The sequence below is a fragment of the Oncorhynchus nerka genome, linkage group LG21 (genome assembly GCF_034236695.1).
Source record: "Oncorhynchus nerka isolate Pitt River linkage group LG21, Oner_Uvic_2.0, whole genome shotgun sequence".
In the NCBI taxonomy this organism is placed as follows: domain Eukaryota; kingdom Metazoa; phylum Chordata; class Actinopteri; order Salmoniformes; family Salmonidae; genus Oncorhynchus; species Oncorhynchus nerka.
The window spans coordinates 31,383,687-31,400,361 of record NC_088416.1 but is presented as its reverse complement, the minus strand read 5'-3'; the positions used below and the strand labels follow the sequence as shown (position 1 = coordinate 31,400,361).

Below are 16,675 nucleotides of genomic sequence, written 5' to 3'. Positions count from 1 at the left end.
GATGCACCAGTCCATTGACTGTCTATTAAATGGTGGTGTGGTTATGATAGGATTGTCAGTGAGAACCTCAATAACACCAACTGACATACAACTACGCCCCGAAGTTTCAGACAAGGAGACCACATTCTGCTTATTTCCAACCAGCATTTAAACGGTTAAATTCATTTTCTTCCACCACCCAAAAACCTGACTGCTCACAATTGCAGTTACTCATGTAACAGACTGCCTTACAGATGCCCCGTGTGATGACAGTCCAAGTCTTAGTTTATGTTATCTGGTTACGGCTTCTGCCAAAACCATGGTATTCAAAACCTGTGACTCAATCCCATGTATGATACCTAATACTAAATCTATCGCTGTGATGTGAATATGCCTGGTATATCAGTATGGGGAAAGCTGTTTTCTCATTCAGTACTTTTCAGTAGATAATTAGATTAGTCTTTTTATGCTGACTCAGTTCCAAGCACATATGTTGTAGATGATTGCATGCAGGTGGCTCCACACCAGTGAAGGCTGCTGAGGGGACAATGGCTAATAATAATGGCTGGAATGGAATGGAATCAGGGGGGGGGGGGGGGTTCATGTGTTTGATACCGTTCCATTTATTCCATTCCAGCCATTATACTCAGCAGCCTCCATTGAGCCACACAGGTGTTCTTCAGATGACTCTCACGCTGCTGTACTTTATGCACTTATTTGAGAAAAGAACGAGCTTGTGAGGCTATAATCTATACATTTATTTACACCTAAGTATTGGTCATAGCATAAGAGACAGACATTTCGGAAGATTTCAGACCTCAAACTAAATATCAAGAAGTGATCTTTATTAATTTATACATGCCATTTTAGAAATCTTCAAGTATTCAGGTGAGAGTGTTATTAAGCCACATGAGAGTATGAAGTGTTGATGTGAGGGTATTTATTTCATTTAACTAGGCAAGTCAGTTAAGAACAAATTCTTATTTACAATGACAGCCTAGGAACAATGGGTTAACTGCCTTGTTCAGGGGCAGAACAACATATTTTTACATTGCCAGCTCGGGGATTCAATCCACCAACTTTTCGGTTACTAGTCCAACGCTCTAACCACGAGGCTACCTGCCGCCCCAAATCAGCTCATCAAGCTCATAGGGGAGTTTTGTCCCTGTAGGACAGTGCGCTGTCGTGCCTGTCTTTCTGTGTTCCAGACGTGAGGCTCAGATTGCGTAGAGCATCTGTCCTGTCAGGCCACGTCAGACGGCTCCCTCTTAACGAGCCCTAACGAGCACCTGAGTGTAATCGGCCCACTCAGAGTTCACTCTAATGACAGGACTCACTCTCTCCTCCCTCACTCCCTCCCTTTCTTTCTTTCGTTCTCTATCCCTCTCTGCCCCTTTCTTTCTTCTACTCTCTCTCCTTCTCCCTCCCGTTCTCTATCCCTCTCTGCCCCTTTCTTTCTTCTACTCTCTCTCCTCCCTCCCGTTCTCTATCCCTCTCTGCCCCTTTCTTTCTTCTACTCTCTCCTTCTCCCTCCCGTTCTCTATCCCTCTCTGCCCCTTTCTTTCTTCTACTCTCTCTCCTCCCTCCCTCTATCCCTCTCTCTTTTACAACCTGCACCTACACTTGGCCTCCTTATGAAGCTCCTTGAAACACTGATCTGGGTCCAGTTCGCCCTGCCATCCCAGAAACAGGTAAATGTGGTCAACAGCGACACACGGAAATGTATATTGTGTATCTGTGAATGTGTGGGTAATCTAGGAAACGTAATCAACAAATTGCAAAGCAGATTTTCCTGGAAGGTATTTAACCAGGTTTTTACCCAGGGTCAATGGGAGGGCTTTAGCCTGCTTCTTTCTGGTTGTGATTCACACGAGGTGATGCTGTGATAGCTTAGAAAGGAAGAGAGGCATCACAATAACCAGAAACCAGGAAGTCTGAAAAGCCCCAGGGGCAGACATGTATAGTCAGAGGGAGAGGCTGGGGGGGGCAATGGGCAGTCTGCCAGAGGGCAAGGAGACACCGAACCAGGAGGAAGGACAGCAGACACAGGGTCAGACAGGCTGACAGACAGACCGTGGGTTGGAATGGTATTCTATTCAGACCTATTTCATTTGAATGGCCTTTTTTCATTGCCATTGTCACAGAACCAGACTGAGAACCCCATGCCTGAATCTCCCTGGTAGCCTTGGTGAATATAGGTCAGAAGTCAGGTTCTGTTCAACAATGGGTCTCTGTATTGGAGCTGATTCTATGGTATTTGCCATGGACGATATTAGTGGGTTTCCATGAAATGCCAAGATTGGCTGCGGTGGGTGAAAATCCAGCACTTGGAGATAGAGGAAATTAGGAATATACTGTACTTGTAATTATCTAACTACATGTGGGCTAAATAGCTGTAAGTAGCAGTAGAAAAAAGTGGGGGGAGGAGGGAAAAAAAGTGTTGTTTTTACATAGTGTGTGTTTGATGTCAAGTGTGGTGTGAGGGGTGGTGTGTGTGTGTGGTGTGAGGGGTAGTGTGTGTGTGTGGTGTGAGGGGTAGTGTGTGTGTGTGTGAGGGGTAGTGTGTGTGTTTGGTGTGAGGGGGTGTGTGTGTGGTGTGAGGGGTAGTGTGTGTGTTTGGTGTGAGGGGGTGTGTGTGTGGTATGAGGGGGTGTGTGGTATGAGGGGGTGTCTGGTGTGAGGAGTGGTGTGTGTGTGTGTGTGTCTGGTGTGAGGGGTGATGTGTGTGTGAGGGGTGGTGTGTTGGTGTGAGGGTTGGTGTGTGTGTGTTTGATGTGAGGGGTGGTGTGTGTTTGAGAGGGGTGGTGTGTGTTTGGTGTTAGGGTTGGTGTGTGTTTGATGTGAGGGGTAGTGTGTGTGTGTTTGGTTTGAGGGGGGGGGGGGTGTATGTGTGTGCTTCAGTGGGACAGAGTGTGTGGGTGTGTACTGAACCCTTGAAATAGAATGTGTTGTAAATATCTGTGTGCAACGATCAATACCATCACTGTTGTAAACAAGATAAGAGAGCATTGGTTTGAAGTGTGTGTGCGCTGCTTGTGTGTGTGCATGTGTGTACAATGGAGCCCTAATGGGGTAGGTGAGTGTGCGTGAGCGTGTGTGTGGGCTGCAAGGCCACCCTCTGATCGTCTCCTTGGCAGCCGCTGTGGTGAAGTGCACTCTGGGTGTTTGAGAGGCCTCCCAGAACAAGAAAGAAAAGACACACACTAAACGCTTTATCAGAATTGTCAAGCTCTATTCGTCTGCTTGCTCGGCAGGGACTAGTGTAGCCTAGATGCAGCTCTGCAAGGTTGTGCAATGTTATGATGCCAGCCCCCTCACACACACTTTCCCTCCCCCCATTCGGTTTCCCTTGTTTGATGTGGTCTTTGGAGAACTCTGTTAAAAGGAAATCTTCTCCCACTTTGAAGTCTCCCTCTTTTTAGCTCTCTTTTTCTACTCTTTTTATCTTCTGGTAGTTTGTGAGGGAGAAAAAAACAAACGGGGATGAAATTGGATACTTGTCCTACATACGCCGTTCCCCTCATGTTATGAATTTGAGACATTTCTGAAGAAACTATTGTTTGGTCAAGGAATGGTTACACACCTCTTGTCACCAAACACTGGGATTTTAACTGACTGGCTTCTTTTTATACAAAAGCCTTGGGAGAAGTGTTTTGATGTCATTCCAAGCATTTATCAAACACTGTTAAGAGGGTTGAAGTCTTGAACTTCGCCTGGTATGCTTAATCAAATACAGCGGGTGTCATTTTCGGATTTTCACTGCAGAGACAATTACTTCAAAGCTCTTTCATCTGCAGCTAAAGTACATTTATCTTTTTGACTTGACATCCTCCAATCACAAAGCATGGAATTTACTCTCAAGTGGTGACAAGACAGGTTTGACATTGTAGTGTGGAGAAAATCCTGCACGGAGCCTTTGCCGTGTGCTGCCACTTTAAGAGCTCACCAGCTGTCAGGAAGATGCAAACCCATAGAAGCTTGCCTTGTTCTAAAGCACAGTCTTGTCAGCAACACTGCTTTGATGGTAGTGCAACAATTTACTGTAGTTTAGTTCCTGTTGAAGTCTGTTTTAAATTGCAGAGACAAGAGGAGTTAAAGTAAATTTCACTTCAGCTCCAGTCAATTCATGAGTGAAAAAAATCCCCATAATGCACCATGAGGATTTATTAGATATATTCCCTTATCTTTTGATGAAGGGAATTTATTAATATTAATTGGTTTGGATTTATATGAAATGGACTACGACCCTGACTGAAACACTGTCTCTTGAGTACAGCATAGTATAAGTACATCAAGCTTCATAAAGTATGGCTTTATTATCAATCTTGTAGTGTTTTTAAACATAACGTAAAGGGAACCAGTGGAGGCAATTAGATAAATTGCCTTTGCTCTTAGCTCTGAGGCCTCATTATGCATGGCTGGCTTGATTGACCTTCTTCACAGTAATCAGGCAAAGAGAGCAGCCGTATTCACAGGTCAGTAGAACTCATATTAACCGTGTTTACAGAGGTCTGGGATCACAGCCTTCATTAACTGGCTTGATCAGATGGCCCCAATAAAAAAAACAGTAGCTAATGCCCACTATGGCAATGAAATATGTGACCCAGGGTAGTTTAAGGAATAACAGACTAAGTTTAAAACCCTAAAGGGAGATAGTGGACATGTTACATTACAGGTTGGAGGAGTTAATGCTATACCCCAGGCCTTTTCCCCGCCCATGGCCTATCTATGGTCATTAATGATCAATGTCCACTCCCTCCCCTGTGGAAAGCCAGACAGACAAACAGGAAGCAGCTGTTGCCAGGGCAACAGCCCGAGGGTCTGTAGAGTGGCGTGGGAGAGATGTTAGGTAAGGAAGGAGGGGAAAAAAGACTGGTAAAAATGGAGGGAGGAAAAAAGACCACAATGGTGGTGGAATCTAATTAGATTTTGACAGGGATATTTCCCCCATGCGCAGGTGTGTGTGTGTTCATGCCCATGTACCTGCGTGCATCTGTGCCTGAGAATAGCTTGACTGACGCAAGCCATTACAGACCGGCTTTAGAGCCCTGGCAACCCTGCTCTCTCTCCTCCTGTCTCCTCCTCTCACACCCCCAGTCCTCCTCTCACTCTCTCCCACCATCCCTTTCACTTCTCTCGCTCTCTTGGCATGAAGTGATTGCATATGGAACGTCATATAATCAGATTCTGTCACTGTTTTAAATACTGGATTTTATCAGTATTAGTGTTATCTATGTGCATTGACAGATTGGACTGCATAAAGGCACAGTATATGTATATAAAGACAGAGTATATGTATATATGTATGTATACTGAACAAATTCATAAACACAACATGTAAAGTGTTGGTCCTATGTTTCATGGGCTGAAATAAAAGATCCCAGTAATGTTCCATACACAAAAAGCTTATTTCTCTAAAATGCACAACTGAAGAATTTCTGCACAAACCGTCTCAGGGATGCTCATCTGCGTACTCATCGTCCTCATCAGAGTCATGACCTGACTGCAGTTTGGTGTTATAACCAACCTCAGTGGGCAAAGGCTCACTGTCACGACTTCCGCCGAAGTTGGTGCCTCTCCTTGTTCACGCAATTTATTTTTCCATTTGTTTTGTCTGTATTGTACACACTGGGTCCCCATTAAGTTTGAATTATTTCCCTATTTAACCCTCTGGAGCCATTATGGTTTTGTGCGTATTTATTGTTGTCAGTTGTCTCGTTTATGTGATTCTGGATTTTTGTTCTCCTTGTTGGAAGATTATTTTTGAGTTAAGTTACTATTATTACTCATCTCTGTGTCCTGCGCCTGACTCCGTCTTAACCACATCACCTAGACTCTGACACTCACCTTCGATGACCACTGGCATGCTGGAGAAGTGTGCTCTTTAGGGATGAATCCCAGTTTCAACTGTACCGGGCAGATGGCGTCGTGTGGGTGAGTGGTTTGCTGATGTCAAGGCATAAGCTACAAACACAATTGCTTTTTATCCATGGCAATTTTAATGCACAGAGATATCGTGACGAGATCCTGAGGCCCATTGTCGTGCAAAAACCTAATGTTTCAGCTTGATAATGCACAGCCCTATGTCGCAAGGATCTGTACACAATCCCTGGAAGCTGAAAATGTCCCAGTTCTTCCATGGCCTGTATACTCACCAGACATGACACCCATTGAACATGTTTGGGATGCTCTGGATGGACGTTTATGACAACGTGTTCCAGTTTCGGTCAATATCCAGGAACTTCACACAGCCATTGAAGAGGAGTGGGAGAACATTCCACAGGCCACAATCAACAGCCTGATCAACTCTACGCAAGGGAGATGTGTCGCACTGCATGAGGCAAATGCTGGTCACACCAGATATTGACTGGTTTTCTGATCCACGCATAACTGTATTCCCAGTCATGTGAAATCCATAGATTAGGGCCTAATTAATATATTTAAATTAAGTGATTTCCTGTAACTCAGTAAAATCTTTGAAATTCCTGCATCTTGCTTTTATATTTTTGTTCTCTCTGTGTGTGTACTGTATATAATTTGTAGTGTCCAGAAAAGGCCCGAGACTCTAGTTGACATGACTCGTTGCTAAAATGTTATTCATGAGTGTGCAGTCTGGTAACTGTTTTGTGGACCAACATGAAAGGGACCTGTGAGTTCCCCTGGTTCTTCTTTCCATTCTCTATTTGCTTCAAAATGACATATAAACCCCCGAGCTAGCTAGAGTCAGGCCACCTGACTGACTTTGATCCTGTGCCTGGAAAAACATGTGTGAATCTATCCAACCCCACCCACACACTTAGTTTGAACACACAGAGAGAGCGAAAGAGAGAACAAGGAATGCTTGGAATCAGAAAATACAATTAATTGATACATATAATAGTTCATCTAACGAGCACACAACCATATCAGATATCATCTTCCAATCATTGCATTGAAATATAATAAGTGTGTATTAAAAGGTGTCAGATGGCTAACACATGGGTGCATCTGTGTCTGATGAAATCAGAATGCAAAGCCTCCAATGAGAAATGTGGCCATAGGCCTACAGTGTGTGGACTTTCCCACACAATGTCATTGTATTTTCCTCTTCCTGTCATTGTATTTCTCCACCTGTCAAAGGGCATCCATCCAGACTAATTTTCTCTCAGCCTATCCTGGTCAGAGCCTCTTCCAGTCAGAGTGAATTTACCAGACAGGTTCTGGAACAGCAGCTGTGGCAGGATGCCCAGGAGGTTACATGCTTGCAGTGCTTTCAGCCCAAACCTGTTGCTGAGTCTTCTAAACTGTGTGAATTCATTTAAATCACAAATATATTGTCATGTCTCTGTCTGTTTGGGGTGTAAAGGTGATGCATCCTGTGCTATAGCAATTTGAATGTGCTTCTACAAGAGACTTACAGCCAGACACGTACACACAGGAGGCCAGGAGTTTTGAGCAATCCGAGTCATTAAGTACAAGTTGTACGTCAGTGAGGAACGTTGCACAATCGCCTCCCAAACCACAAGGCAAGGAAGCTGTGACCTCACCATTCAGATGTGTCTGAATTAGCAAGGGGAAATGGGTTAACGATACATAGTAGGAGGCTAAAAACATTCCACTCAGACACAATATTTCCATAAAGGAGTTGAGAGGAAGGAAGAGCCAGATGGTGTTAGTCATGTGAAGTGGTCAGTGTCTTTGCCAACCATGTCGTTCCATTCATTCAATAATGAGCTTTATGGCTTCAAACCATATGTGTTTGTATTTAATGTACTTGAGCGACTCCAGTAAGCTTATATTGTACTTTGTTTATGGTACAGTATGTGATATCTACAGGAAATACCAACGTTGCTGAACTTTAACATGGAAGCAAAGGTGTTATAACTTCCTGTTAACTTGGGGTATTTCCCTTTGTAGTGTTCCTTGTTTCACTCAAAAAACAAACACAGTCCTCACCTGCTAAGGTCTGTGACCAGACAACAATAAATCTGCTTTGAGAAAAAAAGCAAGTCTGTTGCAAATGACCAGTCTCCGTTTAAAGTGTGACATCTCTCTGACCTCAGGGTGACACCATATGAAGTTCATCTGTGATAAAAAAACAAAAACAGTGGCGTGTGTATTATAGTGTTGAGCATCAGTATCTCGAACTCAAAAAGCCACCTCCAATCATCCCATCTTACACCTCAAAGCTTATCCTACACGGGTGCAACACTACACATTTCTGCTTACATTCCATGACCAAGGGGCTAATGATAATACTTTGAAAGGAAGTGTTGTGTAAAACCTTTTCTTTTATATTCCATGGTCACTCTCTAAGCCAGGTCATCATACATGCTTGATGACCTGTCCGCCCACCCACCTCGTCCTTTTTGTCTTAACAAACAGCCAAGCTGGTGATTAATAACCACTAATGCCATTGTGACAGGAGGGCCTCACACAGAGGCAGACGGAAATGGGATCTTTCCACTAAGGCAGAAGAGTTACTCATCTCAAGGTGAAATCCCTCTGTGATGCCCATGTTCTCCTTATTGACCTCAGGTGTGTCAGACCACAGGGGACGAGGGAGAGAAGAGGCTGGGTCACATTAGAGCTCTTATCACTAACTGCTGTAGTCCAACACATATCTCTTTCACATGAGGAACCAGACCAACCAATCGGAAAATAAGCCCAGTATCCTGTGGGTGGTTGTAATCAGACCAGTATCATGTTATTGATTTACACTGCATCTAGACTGAGAGGCCACCACAGTGGCACGATGGAAATATTAGCAATCAGGTCGTAACAGTTTACAAGGTGTGCTGCATTAGTGTGGATGAAACATTTATACAGATTCCGTATCTTAATTCGATCAACCGGTTGTTGCAGGACTTTTTCCTAACGTCTAGTGTATTCCAGGTTAATACCTATACTTTAACATTTCAGACTTGATTTGCCCTAATGAAAAATGTGTCAAACCTTACAAAAAAAATATGAATTATAATACACATTTCCTGTTGCAGCAGGATTATTTTCCAAACTGGCTCAAATTAAAATCCGTAATCACCTCAAACTGTTAGATGAATGATGCAATGTACTTCCGTCAATGCACTTGTACAGAAAGTGATGGTAGAACATTATTGATAAAGTAACTGATTCTCACTCTCTTGTAGAGTATGGTTCTTCTCCTGAGAGTAAACCACCTGATAGAAAAAGAAAAAAAAACCTGATTGGATGGGGTTGTCCCTATTTCTGTGTCTAGATCTCACATTCTCACCCAAAACTAGACTGCTCCTACAGTGTCTCTCTCTCTCTCGCTCTGTGGGTGTGTGGGCGTGAATAAGAGCAGAACATAACATTTCCCCATGGAGTCTGACACAGAGCAGCAGCGCGAGGGGAAGGAATACTGTCCTCCTTGCATGGCTGTCAATCACACCACATAACTGGCATGGTTTCAAATGCTGCTGTCAATCACATCACACGGGGTGCATGTGTGTGTGTGCACATGTTTGTGTGTGTGTGTCAATATCTACAGTGGGGAGAACAAGTATTTGATACACTGTCGATTTAGCAGGTTTTCCTACTTACAAAGCATGTAGAGGTCTGTAATTTTTGATCATAGGTACACTTCAACTGTGAGAGCCGGAATCTAAAACAAAAATCCAGAAAATCACATTGTATGATTTTTAAGTAATTCATTTGCATTTTATTGCATGACATAAGTATTTGATCACCTACCAACCAGTAAGAATTCCGGCTCTCACAGACCTGTTAGTTTTTGTTTAAGAAGCCCTCCTGTTCTCCACTCATTACCTGTATTAACTGCACCTGTTTGAACTCGTTACCTGTATAAAAGACACCTGTCCACAGAGACTCCAACCTCTCCACAATGGCCAAGACCAGAGGGCTGTGTAAGGACATCAGGGATACAATTGTAGACCTGCACAAGGCTGGGATGGGCTACAGGACAATAGGCAAGCAGCTTGGTGAGAAGGCAACAACTGTTGGCGCAATTATTAGAAAATGGAAGAAGTTCAAGATGACGGTCAATCACCCTCGGTCTGGGGCTCCATGCAAGATCTCACCTCGTGGGGCATCAATGATCATGAGGAAGGTGAGGGATCAGCCCAGAACTACACGGCATGACCTGGTCAATGACCTGAAGAGAGCTGGGACCACAGTCTCAAAGAAAACCATTAGTAACACACTACGCCATCATGGATAAAAATCCTGCAGCACACGCAAGCTCCCCCTGCTCAAGCCAGCGCATGTCCAGGCCCGTCTGAAGTTTGCCAATGACCATCTGGATGATCCAGAGGAGGAATGGGAGAAGGTCAGGTGGTCTGATGAGACAAAAATAAAGCTTTTTGGTCTAAACTCCACTTGCGTGTTTGGAGGAAGAAGAAAGATGAGTACAACCCCAAGAGCACCATGCCAACAGTGAAGCATGGAGGTAGAAACATCATTCTTTGGGGATGCTTTTCTGCAAAGGGGACAGGACGACTGCACCATATTGAGGAGAGGATGGATGGGGCCATGAATCGTGAGATCTTGGCATACAACCTCCTTCCCTCAGTAAGAGCATTGAAGATGGGTCTTGGCTGGGTCTTCCAGCATGACAACAACCCGAAACACACAGCCAGGGCAACTAAGGAGTGGCTCCGTAAGAAGCATCTCAAGGTTCTGGAGTGGTCTAGCCAGTCTCCAGACCTGAACCCAATAGAACATCTTTGGAGGGAGCTGAAAGTCCGTATTGCCCAGCGATAGCCCCGAAACCTGAAGGATCTGGAGAAGGTCTGTATAGAGGAGTGGGCCAAAATCCCCACTGCAGTGTGTGCAAACCTGGTCAAGAACTACAGGAAATGTATGATCTCTGTAATTGCAAACAAAGGTTTCTGTACCAAATATTAAGTTCTGTTTTTCTGATGTATCAAATACTTATGTCATGCAATAAAATGCTAATTAATTACTTAAAAATCATACAATGTGATTTTCTGGATTTTTGTTTTAGATTCCATCTCTCACAGTTGAAGTGTACCTATGATAAAAATGACAGACCTCTACATGCTTTGTAAGTAGGAAAACCTGCAAAATAGGCAGTGTATCAAATACTTGTTCTCCCCACTGTATGTACGTGTGTGGATGTTTGTCTGTGGCTTCTGGTTCTTGGTGAGTCGGACACTGAGCATCCCTTGTGATTCGTGTGGCTGAGTCACGAGTAAAATCCCATCCCAATCTAGCCACCACCTCGTGTTGGGGGCCTCTTCATGGACATGACGGCTAGACCAGAGACCAGATCCACGATAGCAGAACTTTCTCCTGGGGAATCTGTCTGCGGCTGCCCAGTGTTAGATCCATTCACTCAGTCTAAACTTACTACAGAGCAAGCCCTAACAAAAAACTACAATTCAGTGTTGGACCTGTGCCCAAATGTGTCTCAAAGCAATTATGTTTCTCTTGAAGATTATTCTATCAGTGCCATCAGGGTATACTGGTGGCAGAGAGGGAGGGCGGTAGTAGCTGCACGCTTAGAGAGGAAGGAAGCATGAAAGAGAGAGATAACAGAACCGAGACAACAGATATGCAGACAGATAAGGCTTTATTACTCGACAGTGGAAATGTGGGCAAGGCAGCGAGAGTTGAAAAAGAAAGGCGATTAGACCCAGACAGTTAAATTCTTCACCCCCCCCCTTGCTGCAAAATAACCAGTCTGCAAATAACGATCTAATGATCCACACACACACAAAGATATTAAAATCATAATGGCAATCATGTGCCGATCCCTCCCTCCATCTCTCGTTCTTTCTCTCTGTGATTCAGCTGCTAATAGCTTCCAGATCCATCCAATCTCTTCCTCCCTCTGTTATGCTCCCTGTTTTTCTGCACTATTTCAGTGGAACAAAATGGATGTGGAAATGCTCTGCACTTCAGTCAGTGAGTCAGCCCGCTAGGCTGCGTTTGAAGGAAAACCACACCAGGGGTTTGGAGAAGTAAAGCAGTTTGTTTTTCATAAATCACTGCAGAGGTTGTTTTATTTTTTTCCTGTTTCAAACGGAAGGTCTGTGTATTTTTGTGCTTGACTGAAATACTGTATGTGTCCGCGTGTTTACACCGGGGACCACATTAACAGAAACGCTATTAAAAGGGATTTAGTCTCCCTGGAAACTGAAAGGGAGTTGTGTGTGTGTGTGTAATTGCTGTGAGATGTGTATTGTGGTTTAACAAAAATATATTGATGATTGTGTCTGTGTGTGTGTTTAATCTTAATCAGAAAAGGGTGAGTGTTATAAAAAATAGCGCTGTATGAGCAGCTCATGTTTTAGTGTGTGGAAGTGGCTTTACGCCTGTCTTCCTAAGTGAAAGCAACAGAGGGGGAGGGAGGGTTTGCATGGAAATGACAGCTATTGTTTTGAACACAATGTGTGTTTGTGACTGATGACGAACAAATGGCCTGCGACAGCAACTGGCAACCCTCCGAATGGAGCCTGACAGGCAGGCGACACAGAGAGAGCATGGGCCCACATCACAACAGCACAACTGACAAACACAGGCCTTTACTCCCACCACTAATAAACAGCGCAGCCAGCCGAATGAAGACCATGCACTTAACATAGCCTAGAAGGATCTCTGTTTTATATCAACTACCTGATGACACTTTCATGGTAGCCTAACAACCGTGACTGTGAAGTGGGGCTTTTTCTTTCCAATTGTTATTATTGCTCAGTGTTGCTCATCAGTGGCAGCAGCAGTGTGGCCTCATGGGCCACATACCACAGTGGTTACTGTGGCACAAAGAGTCCAGTGAGACTGAAGCCGATCCATCATGTGAGGTCACTGTGGTGAAGCAGAAGGGAGAGTGGGACGGGGCCCTTTTGTTGTATGTTGGTGTGTTGCGGACGGTGACGTCTTCTCTTGCGGAGTCTGTCATTAAAGAGTGATACATGTCCCATATATTGAAGAGGGGGGAGAGGTGCTTGGTTTGCAGGCTAAACGTTTTCTAATTGGGGTAGTGAGGGTGTTGTGTGGTTGCAGGGGGCCAGGGGTCCTGGTGGGGGGAAAGAACTTAGAACCTAACCACAGAATGATGTCAGACCATTTGTGAAATGAACCGCTTTGAGGGTGGATGAATGGTCAAACAGAAAGGCTGTCCAGAAATAGGGGAAATAATGACAATAAAATATGTGGTTCTCTCCATGAGATATACAGTGGGGAGAACAAGTATTTGATGCTGCCGATTTTGCAGGTTTGTAATTTTTATCATAGGTACACTTCAACTGTGAGAGACGGAATCTAAAACAAAAATCCAGAAAATCACATTGTATGATTTTTAAGTAATTAATTTGCATTTTATTACATGACATAAGTATTTGATCACCTACCAACCAGTAAGAATTCCGGCTCTCACAGACCTGTGCTCTCACAGACCTGTTAGTTTTTGTTTAAGAAGCCCTCCTGTTCTCCACTCATTACCTGTATTAACTGCACCTGTTTGAACTCGTTACCTGTATAAAAGACACCTGTCCACAGAGACTCCAACCTCTCCACAATGGCCAAGACCAGAGGGCTGTGTAAGGACATCAGGGATACAATTGTAGACCTGCACAAGGCTGGGATGGGCTACAGGACAATAGGCAAGCAGCTTGGTGAGAAGGCAACAACTGTTGGCGCAATTATTAGAAAATGGAAGAAGTTCAAGATGACGGTCAATCACCCTCGGTCTGGGGCTCCATTTAAGATCTCACCTCTTGGGGCATCAATGATCATGAGGAAGGTGAAGGATCAGCCCAGAACTACACGGCAGGACCTGGTCAATGACCTGAAGAGAGCTGGGACCACAGTCTCAAAGAAAACCATTAGTAACACACTACGCCGTCATGGATTAAAATCCTGCAGCACATGCAAGGTCCCCCTGCTCAAGCCAGCGCATGTCCAGGCCGGTCTGAAGTTTGCCAATGACCATCTGGATGATCCAGAGGAGGAATGGGAGAAGGTCATGTGGTCTGATGAGACAAAAATAGAGATTTTTGGTCTAAACTCCACTCACCGTGTTTGGAGGAAGAAGAAGGATGAGTCCAACCCCAAGAACACCATCCTAACCGTGAAGCATGGAGGTGGAAACATCATTCTTTGGGGATGCTTTTCTGCAAAGGGGACAGGACGACTGCACTGCATTGAGGAGAGGATGGATGGGGCCATGTATCGCGAGATCTTGGCCAACAACCTCCTTCCCTCAGTAAGAGCATTGAAGATTGGTCATGGCTGGGTCTTCCAGCATGACAACGACCTAAAACACACAGCCAGGGCAACTAAGGAGTGGCTCCGTAAGAAGCATCACAAGGTCCTGGAGTGGCCTAGCCAGTCTCCAGACCTGAACCCAATAGAACATCTTTGGAGGGAGCTGAAAGTCCGTATTGCCCAGCGACAGCCCCGAAACCTGAAGGATCTGTAGAAGGTCTGTATGGAGGAGTGGTCCAAAATCCCCACTGCAGTGAGTGCAAACCTGGTCAAGAACTACAGGAAATGTATGATCTCTGTAATTGCAAACAAAGGTTTCTGTACCAAGTATTAAGTTCTGCTTTTCTGATGTATCAAATACTAATGTCATGCAATAAAATGCAAATTAATTACTTAAAAATCATACAATGTGATTTTCTGGATTTTTGTTTTAGATTCCGTCTCTCACAGTTGAAGTGTACCTATGATAAAAATGACAGACCTCTACATGCTTTGTAAGTAGGAAACACTGCTGATTTGGCAGGTTATCAAATACTTCTTCTCCCCACTGTATAAATACTTACCATTGTGTGGTTCTCCCATGTTTTACCTCTACCATGTTTTAGCTCTACCATGTTTTAAATATCCTCTTGACCACGCCTGGACAAGCACTTGGCACGCGCTTACCACATTCAATGACAGGTTGGAGTGACAAATGATAGTTCAGTAGCAGTTAGGGGCTTTTTCCGGACCCTCTAGCTGTTGGAGGTCTTTCTTGTTATCCAACCAAGTTTCAGTGTTGACTGCTAGGCTACTATCTCTGTTCTACACTTCAAAGAGCTCCCGCCAGCAGTCACAGCCGGCCAGGCAGCTGCAAACGCAGGACGAGCACTGTGTGAGTCGCTTGTCAAAATTCGATACGGCCTGCTGCAAAGCATGACAGGGAAAACTGTAGTGGAGGTATTCAGAGTCTGTGGACCAACGCCGGGGGGAGCGCCGATAGAAAAGAAAGTGATGACTCACCGAACTTCCCAAAATCCCCCTCCCCCTTCACGATTTACGGGAACAGGAATGTTGTTTCCTTTTTTTCTCCCAGTCCCAGGCATTTATCTTTTTTTGACAGGCTGTGGGGTCAGGCTCTGGGTTAATGTTTGTCTGTGTGGCTGTTTAATCTTTCCTTCAGACGAATGGGTAATTGTGGACGTGTCCATTTGAAAGTTTGTTAGCAGTGCGGGGGAAGGAAGGCTTGTTAGACAGATCTCTTTGTTTTGGACCCAAAACCAGATCATTGGCTTTTCTTTAGCTGGGCTCACCAACTGCCAAAACTTAATTTACCACCTTTTTAATTTACCACCTGGTTAATATAATCACTTAAGAAGCTTTTGGTTAGTTGGATCCTGTCCAGTTGCCCTACATTTTTTGGGCTTAAAACAGGCATAATTTAACAGACATTTCCAGAGCTACTGGCAATTTGGGGGACTTCTCCTCTCCATTGTTTAAGTATGTGATTTGTGAGTGGTGAGAGAGTCTGGATGGCATATGTCAATGGATGACAATGGGCATTTATAACACATTTTCACACCCTGACCTTAGATTCTGTTTTTCTATATATTTTGGTTAGGTCAGGGTGTGACTAGGGTGGGTACTCTAGTTGTTGTATGTCTAGGGTTTTTGTATGTCTATGTTGGCCCGATATGGTTCCCAATCAGAGACTGTTTATCACTGTCTCTGATTGGGGATCATATTTAGGTAGCCATTTTACCCATTGTTAGTTGTGGGATCTTGTCTATGTTTAGTTGCCTGTCAGCACTAGTTTATATAGTTTCACGTTTCGTTTGGTTGTTCATTCATTAAAAAGAGAATGTACGCATACCACGCTGCGCCTTGGTCTGATCCTTATGACGAACGTAACGCACATTTATTTATCACAAATGTATATGGATGCCTATGAGACACTAATACTGTATATAGGCTTGCTGACTCTTTAAGTCAATGTTAAACCAATAAATGCACATAAGAGATATCTATGCATTATTAGGTTCCATTACATTGGACCTAGGTACAGTAGCCTACTATAGGCTGCAGTTTACACACCAATGTTATATTTATCAGTGAACACTGAAGGCCAGGGCCCACCCCACAGATAACAAAAGCAATGCATTGTGATAGGGAGTGGTGGAGTAGTGAGGTTGAGCTGCCTGAGATTAGGTCTGCTTTTCTCTGCCCTGCAGGATGTGAGTGGGTGGAACTGTACCTGACCCTTCATTAAAAGGTTGAATGTTCACAGGGGTCATGCTTTCAACAAAGCTCTAATCCTAACACCTACCTTTCCAGACACCTCCAGAGTGTATCTGCTCACTCAGCTGTATTGTACTCTCCTATCATTAGCTTCATTGTCTACCACTTTGTAGTCTTCATTGTCTACCACTTTGTAGTCTTCATTGACTACCACTTTGTAGTCTTTTCTGTCTATGTCTATGCAGTCTTCTTAACAGTGTTTATTTGAGGGCAGTAACCATGGCTTGAA

At 44.1% G+C, this 16,675-nt stretch overlaps 1 protein-coding gene across 2 annotated transcripts in view; it reads left to right on the top strand.

The window, feature by feature from the left end:
- Nucleotides 1-1,593: 1,593 nt before the first annotated feature.
- LOC115110601 (protein Hook homolog 2-like) overlaps nucleotides 1,594-16,675 on the top strand; it is a 38,565-nt gene continuing 23,483 nt past the window's right edge. The window contains exon 1 of one of the 2 annotated variants that reach the window (XR_010460410.1): nucleotides 1,594-1,670. Coding sequence is in view for 1 of the 2 variants with exons in the window: in XM_065006594.1 (XP_064862666.1) it covers nucleotides 1,614-1,670 (57 nt within the window). In the remaining variant the exon portion in view is untranslated. The remainder of the gene's footprint in view (nucleotides 1,671-16,675) is intronic. The other variant, XM_065006594.1, reaches the window with a different exon arrangement.